This window comes from Drosophila subobscura, chromosome E (genome assembly GCF_008121235.1).
Source record: "Drosophila subobscura isolate 14011-0131.10 chromosome E, UCBerk_Dsub_1.0, whole genome shotgun sequence".
In the NCBI taxonomy this organism is placed as follows: Eukaryota; Metazoa; Arthropoda; class Insecta; order Diptera; family Drosophilidae; genus Drosophila; species Drosophila subobscura.
The window spans coordinates 2,975,828-2,994,529 of record NC_048531.1 but is presented as its reverse complement, the minus strand read 5'-3'; the positions used below and the strand labels follow the sequence as shown (position 1 = coordinate 2,994,529).

General features: G+C 47.8%; 3 protein-coding genes across 4 annotated transcripts; 2 read left to right on the top strand and 1 right to left on the bottom strand.

Moving 5' to 3' along the window:
• Positions 1-1,880: 1,880 nt before the first annotated feature.
• On the bottom strand, positions 1,881-3,468 carry LOC117891179 (zinc carboxypeptidase). Its single transcript, XM_034796505.1, has 4 exons — positions 3,259-3,468; positions 3,065-3,201; positions 2,239-3,011; positions 1,881-2,173 (listed from the first exon to the last, which is right to left on the bottom strand). Exons 1-4 carry the CDS (start codon positions 3,424-3,426, stop codon positions 1,977-1,979), a joined length of 1,275 nt encoding a protein of 424 aa, XP_034652396.1. The 5' UTR covers positions 3,427-3,468; the 3' UTR covers positions 1,881-1,976.
• Positions 3,469-4,623: 1,155 nt separating this feature from the next.
• LOC117889761 (mitochondrial folate transporter/carrier) lies at positions 4,624-9,831 on the top strand. Its single transcript, XM_034794208.1, has 5 exons — positions 4,624-5,458; positions 7,399-7,552; positions 7,631-7,985; positions 8,192-8,337; positions 9,375-9,831. Exons 1-5 carry the CDS (start codon positions 5,305-5,307, stop codon positions 9,538-9,540), a joined length of 975 nt encoding a protein of 324 aa, XP_034650099.1. The 5' UTR covers positions 4,624-5,304; the 3' UTR covers positions 9,541-9,831.
• A 314-nt stretch (positions 9,832-10,145) lies between these two features.
• On the top strand, positions 10,146-18,553 carry LOC117889760 (ras-related protein Rab-32). 2 transcript variants are annotated; one of them, XM_034794207.1, is made up of 4 exons: positions 10,146-11,408; positions 17,139-17,534; positions 17,608-17,751; positions 17,816-18,553. In XM_034794207.1, exons 1-4 carry the CDS (start codon positions 10,899-10,901, stop codon positions 17,927-17,929), a joined length of 1,164 nt encoding a protein of 387 aa, XP_034650098.1. In that variant the 5' UTR covers positions 10,146-10,898; the 3' UTR covers positions 17,930-18,553. The 2 variants fall into 2 exon arrangements, with proteins under 2 accessions (XP_034650098.1, XP_034650097.1); XM_034794206.1 differs by lacking the exon at positions 10,146-11,408 and adding an exon at positions 15,031-16,772.
• Positions 18,554-18,702: the final 149 nt, after the last annotated feature.

Below are 18,702 nucleotides of genomic sequence, written 5' to 3'. Positions count from 1 at the left end.
CCTATCACACGAGAGCCACTTGCGCATGGGCCAGCCATCAATGGCCATTAAAATCTAATCTGAATTAAGGGGGTGTGGCTGGGGGAAATCAAGGATTAAATGTGCTATCAGTAATATTTTTGGCATGAAATCAGTGTTCGCTGAGCTTAAATACCGACTGAATATAATAATATCGCGCCAGTCAATTACACAACTTTCGATAGCATTTGAATCACCCATTCAATCTAATCTGAAGAGCATTTATAACCAATATTGACCCGCAATTAGGCGCAAAGTAGTTTCCCCTACCCCCAATCCTCCTCCTATCACCACCACCACCACCGACACCGACATTTCCAATTACGATTTTGATATGAGTTGAACACGCCAAGTTTCCAACTTCAACATTGATTTGTGCCCCGTGGGACTGGACAGGACAGAACAGTAGAGGGATATGGAATATGGTATATGGGATAGGGGGAGGTGGCGCACAGAATATTTTTGGAATTGGATCATAGCATAAACATAACACTACCGATTCATGGTCGAAGGTCGAGGCTATTGCACTGCGCTCCTGCCAGAATAAACATTTGCATAACGAGCCGGCCATTTTATGAGCCATATAACCCCCAAACGATTTCCCGCTTTTCCGGCCATTCCGCTTGCCACGTGACAGCAAAGCGTTAAAGGCCATAAAGGACTCTGAGTGCTGTGGGGCAAAGGGGTGACTGCCAGTCGAGAGTTAATTGAAAATGGCGATGGAAAACAGCAAATGGAAGAAGCTGTTTAGCTGCGTTAAAGCTTAAGCAGCAGCACCTTTGGAGTTTTATTTGCTTGGCATATTTGATTACAGGCTCCGCTCTCACACATACACGGAGTAAGTACTGGGAATATCGGGTGTCAAAGCTATTTCCTGGCGCACATTTTAGCAGCATTTCCATGTCAAAGCATTCAAGCAGTGAGTGGAGCAAAGGAAACCATTGAGACATACATCGTTTGCTGATGCTGCATCAGTTTACTCAGAGAAATGCATCTTCCAGCCTTAGTGTCTGCCGTGGAATGGGAGTGGAGGTCCCGGCAGGTCGCGTTTCTGTGGCGGACACGTGAAGCCATCATCAATCTAGGAGCACTGGCAACGACACTTTTAACGACTTCTTGTGGATTACTTCAAACAAAATAACCACTTTGTAGTAGGAAATTTTATGTTGCCCCGGTTGGTGTCGATGGCTTTCGGCTTTCGGCATCAGCCACGTCTACGGCCACGGCTTTGGCTTTGGCTTGGGCTCTGGATATTTCACTGCATTTTGGCCAAAGTTTTGCTGCGTGCCCCGAAAGTTTACCCTTTACCCCACCTCCCCCCACACATTGTACACACTCGTATCTCCGTGTCAGTCGGCAGCCGCAGTGCAAATTGTTGGACTCAGCCGCCTGGCTTAAAGGAGCAACAGCCGCAGAAGGCGGTGGAGATAAATATTTATTGATACTGCAGCAACGTGGCGTAATTTGCGTGCAGTTATCGTCCACTTAGATGCAGTAATTCTGGTCTTCTGCTGTCTTCTACCGAAAACTGCAACGAGCGGCGCATTTGTTTTATGTGCAGAAAGTTTGTGTGTCCAAAAAGGTGCAATGCAGCTGAATACATATAAACTCTTACAACATTCTGCCGAGTGGCTGTAACTTCATGCCTAAATTATTAATAAGTTTATCATCAATTTTCGCACGTTAGTACTTGTGGCAGGTGCTACGGAACAGTGCAAGAAATCTATATGGTAGCTTCATCCATTTTTGCAACCCGCTTGGCGTCCAAAGCTCTACCGCAGGAGCTTTCTGCCTTTTAGTGCAGGGAGCTTTCGAAACCCGTTAACCTTTGAAAGGGATCGATTGAAGCATTTCAGGCATCGTTTTGAATGTTCATCGGAATAAATATAAATGCATATATTTATTATTTTCTATAGCAGCCTATAAGCAGAGGTTTTCCATCGCCCGGACTGATCTTTTTAGTCGAAGATACCTTCCTCGGCTGCCTTGTTGACGAGTCCCTTCAGACCGGCCGTAACCTCGACGCCGACCTCTGTGATCTGGTTGGAGGGCAGGAAGAAGCCGAAGGTGCCCTTGTCGCGCAGCTCCACGGTGCAGGTGAAGGGAATGTTCTTCACACCGTAAGCCCAATCCTTGGCAGCGCCAGAGACGACATCTGAAGGGGAGTGAAGTGATGCCATTAGTTGAGAAATCAGTGGGGAAATCACTCGTAAAACTCACAGTTGAGCAGACCGCTGGCACCGTAGGTGAATGCAGAGCCGTAGGGCTCGGACGCAGCATCGGAGAAGGCGGCGGCGATACGCTTCATCTGCTCATAGTTGGGGGGGAACTCGGTGTTGCTGTGGCCATAGGGCAGGAGCACATACTGGCCATAGGCGTGGAAGGCCATGTAGGAACGGATGTAGCCATCGTCGAAGGAGCTGACGAAGGACTGCAGGGCGAGGATCTCGATTTCGGTATTGGGCTCGTCGCCGCCGAACCAGTGGTCGCAGGGCTCATCGATGTTCCAGCCAGCTCCGCCCCAGTGGTAGTCGAAGTTGCGGTTCATGTCGATGCCATAGCAGAGGCCGGAGGAGTTGGTGGCGCCATTGGGGCGGCGGTTCTTGCGCCACAGCCGCTCCACCTCGTGGGTGTAGACGAACCCATCGGGGTTGACCATGGGAACCACAATCCAGTCGTACTCCTCGCTGAGGCGCTGCATCTCGGGGTCCTCGGAGTTGATCAGCTGGTTGAGCAGGAAGGTGACGGTGGCCGAGGAGATCCACTCCATGGCGTGGATATTGCCCTCAAGGAGGATGGCCTTGTTGCCCTCGCGCTTCGACAGCCTGATGCTCTTGATGTCGCGTCCCTCGTACGACTGGCCAATCACCTTGCACTCCAGATAGTCGTGGGCGGCGCACTCCTTGTCCACCCAGTCGTAGATCGTGTCCAGGGTGTGATACGACTCCCACTCCATCTCCGTGTCCTTGTCCACAGCTGACTTATCCAGCAATCTGAGTAATGGAATTTTTAGATGCGATCTATTGATCAGTTCCGTGCCACTTACTTTTGCAGATCATCGACAATCACTTTGTAGACTATCTCCAAGTACTCCAATTTACTCTCCACGTACTTCTGCAGCAGGGGACCCACAATGATGTTGTAACTGTTACCAGGGCCAGCCAGTTCGTTGAGGAAGTGCACCTGAAATGAGTTACGGATTGCACCTGTTGCCCTACAGAAGATTTTTGTGTCTCTTACGGATATTTCCTGGCTGATCTTCTTTAGCTCCTCCATCTGATCTTCGTTCTCAATGAACAAACTGTAGATCTTGAAGTTGTCGTAGCGAACGGCATAACGGCCCACGGCCGACTTGGGCGCGGCCAAGGCCAGCGGCAGGATGGCAAGGAGGAGGAAGAGCAGTCTCATTTTGGTGTCTTGAACGATCGAACGTTCACTGTGTCGCCAGTGGATACGGACAGGGCTTTTATTAGTCTCAGGAGTGGCCACTCCAGATGGTGTCGTTATCTAATGCAACGCTGATAGTATATATTGCATGTGGGAATAGAGGAAACAATTGATCAGTCATCTGGCGTGTGTCTTTCCTTTGCTTATCGGTACCTATCCAACCTACCACAAAGTAAAGAGCGAAGTGAACTTTGCTACTCCCGGATCAACACTTAGAAAACTGCGTGCTCCGCATCGATGACGATATGGTTCTATCGACAAAGTCAAGTTTAGGAAAATAATGAAATTAATGCACCAAGCGGGAAGACAGACACTCTTGTTATCAGGAAGTGCCACTCGTCGCCAAATATGCCAATTTAATTGGCAACCGTCTGCGCGTGAAAGAGCACTTCTCAGGGAATGCACTCGGCACCTAGGGAATGCGAGAGTTTATTTATTCATTTAATCATCATTGCAGTTGTTTATGAAATATTTAAGTGCATCTTATCACTAGCTTGATAATCAATGCAGGCCATTTCCTTCATTTGAAATTGTCTTTTCAACGCGCCAATTGCGGCCAATGCGGCCACACTTAATGGTGATGCACACAGGGTTGGAGCACCCCAAAACGAATTCATTTTCTCAACTGACCGTTTGCCATGAAAAAGAGTTAACAAACTTAGAGTAATTAATGTTTTAGTTCAGCAGTATTACATTTCTACCTCGCTATATTACGAAAATCAGAAGGTACATTTGAGCGGGTCAGATGGGTATATTTTCTCGTAAAATCCGCGGTCACACTAAAACGAGCGTGTAGGTAATAAGTATGTCAACTACTTAGCAAAAGTGTAGTTATCGTGTAGTAACCATGTACAAAAGTAAACATTTGTGTTGAGCAGTTTTGAATAGGCCTTATTTTCTTAATGATCCATTAAAAAGCTGTCGTTAAAATTCGCTTATCTAGTAGAAATATAATATATTAAGTGAATGAAATTACATTTCCACTGATGAAAGACCGAACTAGCTTGTAAAATTAAATGGAATCTGAAAATTGAGGAATATAATTTTCATCAGTATATTTTCGGTATATTTTAAAAATTATGTGGTATATTTCCGATGGCCAGGCGGTATAAATTATCGATAAGTCAGCCTTCACAACAGCTGTTCGTTCATGTGTATTGATAGGCCGCCCATACAATTTCGTTTTTTCGCTCAGCTCGCGCGCTAGAAAAGTCTTTAATAGCTAATCGCTCCCACACGTGCCCAACTATAATTTGCAGTGAGATAATACATTACTTGAGCTTGGCAGAGTCTACAAGAGAACGGCACAATCTCCGGAAGAGAGATATGCATTTGACATTACATAAGCAGCGATGAGCGAATACAATTGAGAATCGGAAGAAAATTGAAAGCAGCGCTAGCGAACGCTGCCCGTACACACAATTGAAGATATTTCATCAGCAAATAAGGAGCGCAGCCACAGCAAGAGTTTCAAAGTGAAGAAAAATCTTGTGGAATTGGAAACAAAGCAAGAGAAAATATGTGCTGGGCAACAATAAAGCAAAGGCAGGAGTGTATCAACTGTAGCAGCAGTGACGCCGCCAACAACAGCAACAGTAACAACAACAACAAAAAGAGCAGCAACCAGAACCGCAGAGAATTTGCGCCTAGCAACAAGATCGATTTGGCGAGCGAATTTCTTTGATTTGCGCCCATTTGTTCGCAGAAATTTTCAAGCCAAAGAGTGTAAATAGTAGTACATAGTACATAGTAGTTATAGCACAATTCAGTGAACGCCGCAGAAAGAAGAACTTACGATTATAGCAGTAATACAAAGATACAATAGAGATCGATCCCAAAATGAATACCAGCGCAGTAGCAGCCAAGGGCAGTCCCAAGAAATTCAATGTGTTCTCCCACTTCAAGTACGAGCATCTGGTGGCCGGAATATCCGGAGGTGTAGCGTCCACAATTATACTCCATCCACTGGACCTCATCAAGATTCGATTTGCTGGTGAGTAACATTTCATTCACTTTACGCTGATTCGTTTCCACTGTGCCTGGGCCCGCCAGCTGTTGATAGTGGACGCCACGGCACGTGCAGACGCTTCTACAGCGTCGCCAGCTTGGCTGGAGATTGCAATGTGCATCGCGCCTACCCCCCCCCTTCGCTTGTGGTTGCGCAGTGCAATTGGAAAATTTCCATGGAAAATTTGAGGCCTGCAGAAAAGCTTCGTCCCTCCGTAAAGTAAGACGATGACGGCCTGGGATGATTCTCATTTTGTGTGTGGTTCCTTTTTTTGCTGACTCGTCCGATAGCTGGTCGAAATTTATTGATTTGTTGACAACTCTGTATGACTGATTATGCTCCACTCCATTGCTGGCTAAATTTACTCTAATCTAGAATTCTCGAGAAAGAAATAAAAACACGCCCTCAAATGGTTTTCGTTTGCCGTACAAAGATCGATATTAGCTGTTAACCTGCCATCAACAGTTACAATTGCAGAGAAAACGAACAGCTGATTGTCATTCTTTATCAGCTGATATTCGCTGTTTTCTGTTTGTTTTGTGGAAAAACATTCAATGAATCATATCCCCAACATACAAGTATAAATGTAGTTGGCCTCGTTTGCGCTGCATGCGCAAAATATGTGTACACGAGCAATATTTCCGTATAGTCGGGTTCAAAATAACAACAACAGGAGCGGGTTTATTAAATATTATTGTTGTATTGCTGCTTGCTGCTTGAGATCAGCGCTAAAAGGCGACCAGCGTAAGAGTCAATATGTAAATTCAGCAGAAAAAATGTTGAGTAAACAACAACAACAATGGGAGTCCCAGCAAATTAGGTTGTTTATGCGAATAAAAATCACACCATGCAAAATTTCGTAAACTGATAAAGCAGCTCAAAGACCCAGACGGTCTACGGTACGGGTAGATAGCAGCCCAGCTTTCAGCTCTCAGTTCTTCTATTTCTATGTGCTTAGTATCTCCGAGTAATATAATTCCAGTACGTAAAGCTTATCCAGTTTTTAACAGCTGTTTTCTATTGCTTGCGCAAGGCCTTCCACTTTTCTGCGGTGACGCATTTGCCTCAGAGACACTCACAAAACTTGTTTGGTTTTGCTCTTTTGCTCACGTGACCACGCTGCTGCTGTTCCTGCAGCTGCTGACTGTACATTCGCTTTGTTAACGGCAACTTTCGGGCGCTGACAGACGAGCTTTGGGCAGTGTCCGGTTTATGTGGCACAAGCAGCCGCAAAACGAGTTCCAGCCTGTTGCCAAGCGGGAAGCTCGCTGAATCAGCACCACCACTTGATGTGACCTTATCGGGTGCGCTGCTATCGAGTGCACCATCAAAAACTCATTACTTTGGCCCAAAACTCGATTGTGGCAGTAGATATGTGGCTTTGTGATTTATAGATCATCATCCGGACATGCTGCAGAGCAGCAGTAGCCAGTTAGTGCCATCGCTCAAGGTCACTCGTGGGGCAACTAAAAATAGCTAAGAAATACAAAAATTGAGAATACTGAAAGATCTGACGACAGACGAGCCCCCTTTCTGGCTTGTGGCGCTGTTGTCAGGCCAGCTTGGCCCCCACTGTGGTCGTACATACATATTTTCATATTAATAGATGCTAATGGACGCGTAAACATGTAGAGCTCATTTCGACTCTCCCTTCTTATCGCATCCGCTGGCAATTAACGCTATCTGTTTGGCGAAAACAACTTTGGCCAGGGCCCGTTGGAGTCAACAACTGATTTGCCGTCCGTTCCGGGCCGTGCTGTACCCAGCCGAGGGCCGTACAGTTGCCTACGGTAAAGAAAAACACAACCACCGGAATGACGTATCCTCGCCTTACCGCTCTGCCCAATTATCCAACATGATCACACGATTTCTATTGCACTGTCTAGACGTATTTATCACTAACGGTTTGCTTTGTCTACTTTCAGTTAACGATGGACGGACAGCAGCGGTTCCCCAGTATCGGGGACTGGGCAGTGCCTTTACCACCATTTTCCGGCAAGAGGGCTTCCGAGGCCTTTACAAGGGGGTCACACCCAATATCTGGGGATCGGGCTCCTCCTGGGGGCTCTACTTCATGTTGTAAGTCGCTCAAAACTCCCAATTGGCTCGAAGAACTAAACGATTAACACTTGTCCTTGTCTCCCTTGTCTTTTGCAGCTACAACACCATCAAGACATTCATCCAGGGCGGCAACACAACGATGCCCCTGGGTCCCGCCATGCACATGCTGGCAGCCGCCGAGTCTGGAGCCCTCACCCTGCTCTTAACCAACCCCATTTGGGTGGTGAAGACGCGCCTTTGTCTGCAGTATGACTCCTCGGCCAGTGCCGAGTATCGGGGAATGGTGAATGCCCTGAGCCAGATCTACAAGGAGGAGGGTATCCGCGGATTGTACCGAGGGTTCGTGCCCGGCATGCTGGGCGTCTCGCACGGAGCCATTCAGTTTATGACCTACGAGGAGTTGAAGAATGCGTACAACGAATACCGCAAGCTGCCCATCGATACGAAACTGGTGTGTATACAAATCAGTGGGGAACAGCATCACATGACCAGGTTGCTCGTGCCGTTGCCATCTCATTTAATACATATTCAGATATAGGCACTTCCATATCTGTATATATCTGGCTGCGGCCGGTATTTGGTGACGTCTGAGTTATTTGGCAGCTGTCCAAGAAAATTCATTCGCATTTCTAACCGTTGCTCGTTTTCCTTCCACAGGCCACCACCGAGTACTTGGCCTTTGCGGCCGTCTCCAAGCTGATTGCCGCTGCAGCCACATACCCGTACCAGGTGGTGCGTGCCCGCCTGCAGGATCACCACCACCGCTACAACGGCACCTGGGACTGCATCAAACAGACTTGGAGGTACGAACGCATGCGCGGTTTCTATAAGGGACTTGTGCCGTACCTGGTCCACGTCACCCCCAACATCTGCATGGTCATGCTGATTTGGGAGAAGCTGACCAGCTAGATAGAGTATTAACCAGAACCCAAAATCTAGCATCTAGCATCTAGAATCTGGAACAGAATTTAAGCACCTAGAATACACGAATCTTTCTAGTTTCCTCCAATGTGCAGCAATCAGCAATGAGCAGCAAAAAAATGACAACATGTTTTGTATTATTGTTATAATTCGATTAAGTGCTAGCCCTAAGTTAATTCCATAATTAGTTTATTTTACATACTGCGCCGCTTCACTTTTAAAGTAATTGTTGTGATGGTCTGTAAATTGAATGAAATGATGCATTTCTTGCACACTTCACCGAAGCAACACACACACACAAACACACATGCTTACACCCACATTTAGTTGGTAGTTTAGTTAAATTATTTATTTTGTAATGGATTGGAATTGTAAACGCAGCTGAAACCAGTTTCTAGTTTAGTTGAGACAAAATTTCGTTTTGGCAAAAAGATTCTTCATAGTTTCGCAAATGGTTTATAATCTTAAGGATGAAATGAACCTTGACACTTATGTAAATAAGCATAAAACGCATTGTGAACCACCAACTAAGCTACTGAAGCAGAACAATCCCAATCAAATCATACAACCAAGAGAAGAAAATACAAAATTAGTTACTTACCTACCTACATTAAAATGCCATGATGGGCAATCCATAAGGAACAAGAAAAACTAAGAAAAACCAGAAAAACTATAAACCAGAATGTCTCGGGTCCAACCAGAGTCTTTTAATTTGAACAAGGGCTATGGGCTTCGGCTTCAGCTTCAGCCGTACGCTGTGTTGTAAGTAGTCCGTGCACCTTCCTCTCTCTTTCCCATTCTCGTAACTTGTGGAGAATCTCTTTGCTAAACTGAAACAGCCAACTCGTTGTACTGTAAGTAATTGTAGCCACCTCATCACAGTCACTAACCCCCCTATCCATGCTTCGTTTCATTGCAGATTCGAGGGCGGAAGGGGCTTCTACAAGGGACTGCAGGCCAACCTCACGCGTGTGATACCCGCTTGCATGATCACGTTCCTGGTGTACGAGAACGTTTCGCATTACATGCTGGCCAAACGGAAAAGGGCCGAGGCCGAGGCTGAGGCTGAGAAGGACGACCATTAAAACAAGCTTGCAGATACTTACGATTCAGGATTCCTCTAGTTAATAGTTGAAGAAGTGTACCTCTATATCGCATTACATTGTATCAGGAGTCGCAGGACAGCTGCGCACGTGTTGAGCACGGGAAGGTGTTCTTTGTTCTGAGGCTGTTGAGCGATGCTTTAGTCTATAAGTGGCTGGTTTTACAACACAAAAAACATCAAATTTTGTTCCTATGGTGTTTAGCCACCCAATTAAATTTATTGTGTAGTCCATTATTTAAATGTCAATAAATTTTGGACTAAGTTAAAAATACTTGCAAAAACAGCCTCCATCAGGCATCGTACATTGTCAGGGGAAGCTTATAAAAAGCACTAGTGGTTGGGTGAATAACTAAATCATTAACAATGGTTTATTTCAAAGAAAATTTTGCCCGTTTTCGAGCTTCAATCGATAGCTTGTTGGAATCAATACAGACCCCAAATTAATCGCTAATTGCGATTTCCAATCGCTATCAAATTGGAGGCTGTTCAACGGTTGTTTGCGCAGTGCTTACGAAAGCTTCGGGCGAAAGCTTTGCCTCTGCTTTCGTTTTCATTGCTTTGCCTTGCTTAACCGTTCGCCCGGTTCATTTTTACCGTAAAACTCGTCAAAGGCGGACGTTGACACGCTGCACTGCTTTTGTTGTTATGTTCGTCGCTGTTTGTTTGCGTATGTCGTTCGTGTGTGAATTCCATTACATTTCGTGATATAGAATTAGCGCCAAGAGCCCCATCCCATAGCACAATCCGAGCAAAATCGAAGCCGTTTAAGCTTATGCAATAAACTCGGTGGTGACCACCAAAACCAAAGTGATCCACTTCTTCCATTTGCATCGTAAACGAAACCAGTTTCGGCTGCACTCACGCCAAATACACAAGCAAATTGTCCAAAAAGTGCACAGTCGAGTTCAATAAACCTCCCCCTGCAGCGATAACGACAACCTCTGGCCCCCATCACCATCAGGCCCCGAAATTGCAGTGAAATCGAGTATAAATACTTGATAATTCTGATAAGTTCAAGTGCAGACATAGAACTTTGTTTACCGTTGTCACAGAAGCGAAGCTTGCGAACAAAGCGCGAGCGAGCAGGAGGCGAAGAGCAATTAGAGCTGGGAGAACAGAACCACATGTTGCCGACAGCTACGTGATATGTACGAGTGTGAGTGCGCGACAAACAAACCATCGAAAATCCACTGAAGACAGACAAAGACCAAGCATAGATAGAACGTGTGTGAGTGTGCAGAGCGACCTTGACCTCTGAGGGAGTTGGATAAAAGAGCAAAAGAGTCAGCCCGCTCGTTTTACAAAGTCTAAAGAGCATTTATCCGCATCTGGAGTTGCATGGCAACCAGCGTCATACGGAGCAGCGTTGTCTCAACATCCGCCGGACGCCGCAACATCTGCGACTGCCTGGCCAAAGAGTCCTCCGGTCTTGTGAGTCTTGAACCCAAGTCCCAATCGTACAGCAATCTCAGTGGGTGTGCCTGTCTGCGGTGCCACTATCTGGCCAGGAAGGTAATCGAGACCACAACCTCTTCTGACGACACGTTGCCCGTGGAGCATAAACATCATCCCCTCAGTGCCATTTCCTTGGGCACCCTGAGCGCCAAGGAGTCGCCCATCTTTGTGCGCCGCCAGCACTTGATCTTGCCACAGGAGGAGCAGCAGCCACCGCCGCCTGTACTCTACTCCCCGCCGTTCTCTCTGCGCAGTGCGTCCCCCTCGTACATAGAGCGCCAGCCGGAGATCGATCGCTGCGCCGTCGAGGCGCTTCCCCTCGCACCGGACATGCCCGCAGCCACACGTACCAGCATGGACATCAACCGAAACAACGGCTACCTGCACAACGGAGTGAGTATCTCGATCAGTAGTACACAACAGTAGTCATTCGAACACACATGTAAAACGCAAGCTTAAGCCAGGTATTGTGAAATAGGGGGATTGCCAAAAAAAACCTTTACCAAGTTTAGCAATGATTTGCGTTTTGTTTGGCTACGCAACTGATGGCTTGTAGATTACCCTCATTTGGCAGTTAGTAGTCATGGAGAACTCGGTAAACTCGTTAGCTGCCCCCAGCTGGGTTTTGTAACTGAAACAGATGCCTAGAATAGGAGGGCGTCATCGTGGAATTTCCCGCAGCTTAAGGGAACTCAAGTGCTGCTTACAGTACAACAAGTTTATACCCGGCAAGTGTAGCAAATATCTGATATCTCATAGCTGAAATTCTAGACTACAGACTGTGCAAAATGATGCCAAAATATTCACCCCCTCGGCTCTAATTTATGGTCCTCGTTTTCGCAATCGCTTTGTGTCTTATCTTGGCCAATATAAATGCCGTTTGCCCCTGCCATTAACCGACCAATTAAATGGAAATGAAATTAAATTGAATTCGTTGCCACATTTGAGACCGAACGCGGTATATATGTACATATGTATGTATGTATGTATAAGCAATGCGATGAAATCAAAACAATAGCAAGCTGAAATTTGTCGCCAGTACTAAACGGCGACCGACCACAAAAGGGGGCACCACAAAAATTTCACTCTCGTCACGGCATGCCCCCCATACGCAACATCGACGGACAAGCTGTCACAGCGACAGACTCGAAGACAGAGAAGACTCGGATGGAATAGTCGGGGGCACACCATGTGGGTGTGCCCTGCTACTTAAGTGATTGCTGGCTATAGCTAGACATAGACATGGATATAGATATCCGCTGGCTGCTGATGGGAAATCGGAACGAGAATGGGAAATGGGAAGGGCCATGTAATGTCTATGAGAATGAGTTGCTACCGTTTTGCATATTGTCACGTTTTAAGGTCAATTAATTATTGAACGAAGAAAGCGAGAGTGTGGAGGCGGAATCGCACGTGGAAGCAGCCAGTATCTGTGGGGGAGAGTCTTAATTAATGCAAGACATTCAAATAGCTTCAATTACGAATAACATCCAGTCAATGAATCACAAGGTTGCAATGCATTTTCGGTACAATCTAATCAAACGTTGCTCATATTTTTGCTGGTGACTCCTCCTCCGCCTGCCAGTGATAAGATATGAGCTGGCTGGCACACCACTCCAACTGCGATGGGAGCGGTGGAGCGGGGGCTTTACTCTGCGTGTGCAGAGTCCATTGAGGAATGGGGTGGACGCGTGGTGTCCGGGGAGATATCATCTCCCTTATGTAATCTCCCTCACTCTGGCCCGCTGGCTAAGGCAATGCACTTTCTGTTGTGATGCGCTGCTGTTGTTGCGGGCTGATTTTATTTACATGACAATTGCCAGAGCAATCGCGCCTGATAAGCAGCCTCGTATAAAATCCATAATGGTGGAGAGTCACATAAATATGTGTGCCCTGAAATCACGCAAGGTGAAACGCGCATTCGAAGCTATCTTTATAATAAGTATCATTGGGTAAAGCCATACAGCAATTGTGAGATGCAGTTAGCCTAGAGGTGTTAAGCCAGCAACAAACTAAAGTGGCCAAACAGAAATAGCTCTCGCTTATCGCCGGTCTATATGGTATTTATAAGACTTTTATTATCCAAAAATCTGGTGGTAACTTTTTCAGCTAGTGAGCTATTACAAGATCATGAACCCGCCACTCCCCCGCATGCCGAGGGAGAATTTCATAATTATAACAATCGCATTAGCCTCACCCGAACTGCATCACAAAACGAAGAAAATATCATAGCATAAATTCAGGGTAAAAATCTGTGTTGAATTCATGTAGAATACATGTACTTTTTCCAATAGGTTAGGGTTTTATGATTGTCTCCTTTTATTCGAAAACACACAACAAAATATTTGAAAAGAGCGTAAACGACATGGGAGAAGAGATTGTATCTTTATTGATAATTATATTACGTGAAGGCAACACATTTGTTGTCTTATTTGCAAGGATTTACTATTAACAAACTATTTTAATAGTGTAAATTTAAATAAAAGTAGGAACAGAGTTAAACTATAAACCAGTTCACGTGTCGTGTGTCGTGTGGCATGCAACTGCCACCCCATCCAGAGACTTGTCCACGTGCTTAGTGTTCCTGTTTTATAACACACAAAACACAAAACATTTGATGGCTGAAGCCTAGGGGCGGAAACTTCTTGCATGGCGTTTATTTCTCAACGTTTAGCAGAGCTCCACGCCCATCCATCGCCTGTGGCATCCGTGCGGCTTTTATGCGGAATGGGGTCGTTGGGGTAATTGCAGACTCCGCACATGCCTGTGCCCTGCTCCTGGTGCGGCTGTCGATTGCGTGCAAACATTTGCATGGACAAAAGGGGATTGCATGCCGATCCCTTCTCGTCCTTCGACATTTATGTGGAAAGTGAATTTCTAATGCTTCTGCTTTTGCTTTTTTGCCTTCCATGGCCTGAAAAGCTGTAAAGAGGTGCCTTCCTCGACTTGAGGTTTTCTGTAATCTCCCATAAATTATGTAAGCTGTGTGCGAGATTCGAGTGTTGAAATAGTTGTCCCCGATTTCCATATGTGCATATCGAGAAGGCACAAATCGTCCTCCCCCCAGTGAATACCTAATGTAACCGCAGAGGTTTGCCAATATGCGACAGAAGGCTCCTCCCGCAATATAAGGAAATGTAAATGAAGCAAGCCAGTCCCAAGTTCCGTATGTCTGTCCGAGATCTATCTCGATATGTGCCATTCAGTGTTCGCTTATGGGTTTATACTTGTGTAATCTTTCTTATATACTTACTTATGTCGCCTCTCTGCCTCTGCCTCTGCCTCTGCCTCTGGCTGCTCCATGCATTGCGGCTAACCACGTTTTGTAATAAGCGTAATTCTATATACTCACGTTGCAGCAACAGCAATCATTCAAAGACACCATCAGCACCACACCCACCCACTTCATTGATGTGTCTCGCACTTAAGTTAATGCTGAGCGACTCTTTTGGGGCAAGTTGATGCGGCAAATCCTCAACTTAAAGGAAGCCACCAAAGTGCGTGAATGAACACCTCTCATACGTGGGCCTGGGCCTGGGGCTAGGTCAGGTACGTCCACTCCAGAGCAGACCATTCCATTTCGGCCCAGATATGGACAGTACGCTTGATCGACTGTGTCGACTTATCAGTCAGTTGCACATCCGACGATAGAGTCGATTGATTCGGGAGCAGGGCCAGCCGGTGGACAGACAGGCTGATCCATTCAGTCGGGCATTTGGCTGAGACGGACACAGACCTGGCTTTGTCCGAGGATTGCTAGATAAGCGGCTGCCCCAGACCCAATCGCGGCATTCAAAAGCCGCCGCTCTTCTCACGATCATTTCGCAATATTTCGACTGTGCCGGATCAGTGTTGGTAAGCGCAACAAGTGCTGCACTGTTTTGTGTAACTGTAATGTAAAACCAACCACAAGAGGAGTGGGTGCTGCCGGGGGAACGGGGACAGGGGACCCACAGACGACTGGGCTTGATGTAAATTTATAAAAGGCTAGACGTCAACAAATTTGATTTCAGTGCGCGATTGTTTTGGCTGCACTGCAGTTGCTCAATTCGCTCAGGAGATCGAGTTGAGAGTCCTTGCAGGATCGCAGGATAGACAGGATAGGATATAGTACCCGACACGACCCCATGGAAGAAGTTTAGCCACGAGCTGGTACCAGGTTTAGCGCTAGGTGAAAATATGCAACACGTTGAACAGCAGCGGGGAAAAGTCAAACAAAAAGTGGAACCCGAGCCCGAAACAGAAGCAGAACGATTGCCAGCGGAGAGGGAGAATTTGGTGTTAGGAAAGGACAGGGAGGAGGCAAAGGAGCAGGAGGAGGAGAAGGAGAAGGAGGAGGAGGACACCAGCTCCAAGATCAAGACCCGTTCACGCTTCTCGGCCGCCTTTCGCAGCCTCTCCAAGCCAAAGGCCAAGAAACAGAAGGAGCAAGAAGCCAAGAGCGAGGAGGAACCCACCGCCACGCAGCTGGAGGACGTGGACAGCACTGACAGTGGAGCCGCTGGGAAGACGCTTAAGAAGAAAAGTCTGACCCGCCGCCTGCTGCTGGGCGGTTTAAAGAAGACCCCAAAGGCTCGACCGCATAGCCTGGCCACCAGCGATGAGATTAGCGTGCTAGACAGCAGCCTCGAGCGGGTGGAGACAGCCCCAGACCCAGACCAAGATCCGGACACCCCAGACACCAATGCACCATCCGCCAGCAGCAGCGCCACCCTCCTCCAGATAACCATAAGCGGGAAGAAAGTCGAGCCGGCCAAAGGCAAGAGCCGCAGCAGCAAGAGTCGCACCAAGAGCTCAGCCAGCGAGACGGATTACCTGACACCAGCGGCAGAGGCGTCGGCGGGGAGGGGGGCTACAGCGGGCGGGAAGAAGAAGCCGACCACGACCACAACGGTGACGACCAAAGACACGAGCAGCACTCGGACGACAAAGCTGATTGTGGCCAAGAAGAAGCAACAGTCGACCCCCAAGCCAGCAGAAGCAGCGACACCCAAAGCGGCGGCAGAACGACTCGCGACGGCAGCAGAGACTGGAGGGAAAATCGCTGTCACCGAGAGCACACGAGATACGCCGCCCAGAGAGCGGGCCCCGGCCAAGCCGAGTCGCGTTCAGGTTCAGTCTGCCAGCAGCACCGGAGCCGTTCGCAAGTCATCCGCCAGCAAGAAGTTGGAATTGCTGCAACAACAGCAGCAGCGCGGACACCGCCTTTCCCGACAAGTCGCCAGCAACGCCACAACGGTGGCCACCCCAGAGAGCAACCAAGTGCCGGCCCTAGAGGCGCCACCCAGTCCAGAGCCGGAGCCCAGTCCGCCCACGTGTCCGCCCCCACCCCCGCCAGTCGAGGACGAGCAGGCTGCTGACGACGCCGTGTCCTCAGCGGAGAGTGCCCAGAGAGAGAGTGCCAGTCCATCGCCCGTTGTCCGTTTCGCCGTTGGCAGCGCCGTGCGCAGTCCGCTCAGTGCCTACGAGGCTGCCTTGGCCGCGTTAGCCAATCAGCCGCCCAGCTCCAGCGAGGAGCCCAGCGACTCCAGCCTCCGGCGCCTCAGCTTTGCCCAGCAGCAGCTCGTTCTGAGCGACCACGACAGCATCGAGGGCAGGCGGGAGACCCTGCACTATCACTCCGTGGCCAGCGAGTACTCGAACGAGGACGAGGCCGCCGTGTCCGAGGACAGCGAGGAGCAGTCCGTGAAAGATCCAGCCACTGCGAACCCCATGCCGGCCTTTGGTGACCTGACCATGGATCAGGAAATGGAACCGGTAAGGTGTCGCCCAACTGTTTACCTCGCTGATTTACCACCGAAGCCGCATAAGTGTCGTGTTGCTTCTGTGTGCCTGTGTTGTGGCCTGCCCTCGACGGCTGTTCATGTTCATCGGCCGCCCCCCAACCACCCTTTACGTGGGAGGCTCTCTCTGTGTGTGTGTGTGTGTTTGTGTGCGTGTGCGTGTCATTCAACCGCTGCGGATGAGGGCTCTAGACAATCGACTATTCAATCACAGTCTTCATTTGAACGATAGACAATCCGCACAGCATAGCCAAGAGGTTCGGATTGAAGTGCGGACATAGATTAATACAAACTACTGAGATTCCCTTGACTAAAGTGCATTTAATTTGAATATTTGCAGGCCATCATGACGTCCACCAGCGAGAAACGGGAACATCTGTACAAAATTCTAGTCATCGGTGAGCTAGGCACAGGGAAGACGTCCTTCATCAAGCGCTACGTGCACCAGTTCTTCAGCCAAAACTATCGGGCCACCATTGGCGTGGACTTTGCCCTGAAGGTGCTCCAGTGGGATGGCAACACGATAGTGCGCCTCCAGCTGTGGGACATTGCCGGCCAGGAGCGGTTCGGCAACATGACGCGGGTCTACTACAAGGAAGCGGTTGGAGCGTTCATCGTGTTCGACGTCACGCGCAGCGGAACCTTCGACTGTGTGAGCAAGTGGAAGGAGGATCTGGACTCGAAGGTGCAGCTGCCAGACGGGAGTCCCATACCCTGCATACTGCTGGCCAATAAGGTGAGCAGAAAGCGTGGCTCTAGTTGCTCAAGAGAGTTTCCTGATTGATACCTTTTCTTTGCTGTTTTTGCAGTGTGATCAGGAGAAGCAGGGCATCGTCACGAATCCGGAGAAAATGGATGAGTATGTGAGGGAGAACGGGTTCGCCGGCTGGTTCGAGACATCCGCCAAGGAGAATATCAACATCGATGAAGCCTCCCGCGCTCTTGTGAATAAGGTAAGAGAGACCCCAGCTAATGGATAACCATCTCTTGACTAATGTGTTCGTATGTCTGGTACAGATACTCATCAACGATAAGCTGATAAGTGGCGACCTGGCCGATGGTGACAAGTTCAACCTGAACAACACCAGCGATGCAACTGGCACGGAAACCAAGAACAAGTGCTCCTGCTGAAAGCAGAGGCCCGGACAGCCATCTGTTATATTCCAACAATCACTCCACCACTTTCCTCTCCCAGTCTGCGCAGCAGTTCTAAAGCTAAACTGGAATATGTCTATGTTCATTCCATTACGACGATCACTATGCTTAGGGTTTCAACTTAACATTTGTCTAAGACTTAGCATCCTCATCGCCCTATCCTCGTGTTTGTTTGCACCGACACCGACCGACCCTGGCTGGCAGCACATGTGCCCGTAAATTCTGGATAAGACCACATTGTTGCCGCGAGATCGGGGTCAGTGCGTGAATTTATATGGCAGCACCTTGTCCACACATACATACCATTATCATAAACATTATCTAAGCTACTTGGCAGCATCCATGCTGCCCATGCCCGTACCCACCCCATTTTTGGGTCTACATTTGTGTAAAATACGAATCGTTGTCTCGTTTTCTCGTTATTCTGTTTGCCTTATTTGCTTTTGTGGGCGAGATTGTTTTATCTTGGAATTCTTATACAGATATACATACACACACACACACACACATTTTGCCATCTTTATTTGCATTTAATTTAGATAAAAATACGCTCTATGCAATACGAAATGAAAAATAAAGTTTTAATTGTAGTTAAGCCAAGTGAGGAAGTGTTTTATTGTGATCATAGAACGGACCGACAGTGCTCCCTCTCCTTGTTGTGATAACGCATAACGATTGGGTTTGAATTTCCCGCAATCTAATTGTAGGTACTGTAAAGTGTTTCTTTATTTACTGGAACCACAGCTGAA

Coding starts and splice junctions, on each gene's coding strand:
- LOC117891179 (XM_034796505.1), bottom strand. CDS start 3,426: ATGAGACTGCTCTTCCTCCTCCTTGCCATCCTGCCGCTGGCCTTGGCC. Junction 3,202..3,258: donor AGATCAGCCAGGAAATATCC/GTAAGAGACACA, acceptor AACTCATTTCAG/GTGCACTTCCTCAACGAACT. Junction 2,174..2,238: donor TGCCAGCGGTCTGCTCAACT/GTGAGTTTTACG, acceptor ACTCCCCTTCAG/ATGTCGTCTCTGGCGCTGCC.
- LOC117889761 (XM_034794208.1), top strand. CDS start 5,305: ATGAATACCAGCGCAGTAGCAGCCAAGGGCAGTCCCAAGAAATTCAAT. Junction 7,986..8,191: donor TGCCCATCGATACGAAACTG/GTGTGTATACAA, acceptor TTCCTTCCACAG/GCCACCACCGAGTACTTGGC. Junction 8,338..9,374: donor TGCATCAAACAGACTTGGAG/GTACGAACGCAT, acceptor GTTTCATTGCAG/ATTCGAGGGCGGAAGGGGCT.
- LOC117889760 (XM_034794206.1), top strand. CDS start 15,195: ATGCAACACGTTGAACAGCAGCGGGGAAAAGTCAAACAAAAAGTGGAA. Junction 16,773..17,138: donor TGGATCAGGAAATGGAACCG/GTAAGGTGTCGC, acceptor GAATATTTGCAG/GCCATCATGACGTCCACCAG. Junction 17,752..17,815: donor CCCGCGCTCTTGTGAATAAG/GTAAGAGAGACC, acceptor TGTCTGGTACAG/ATACTCATCAACGATAAGCT.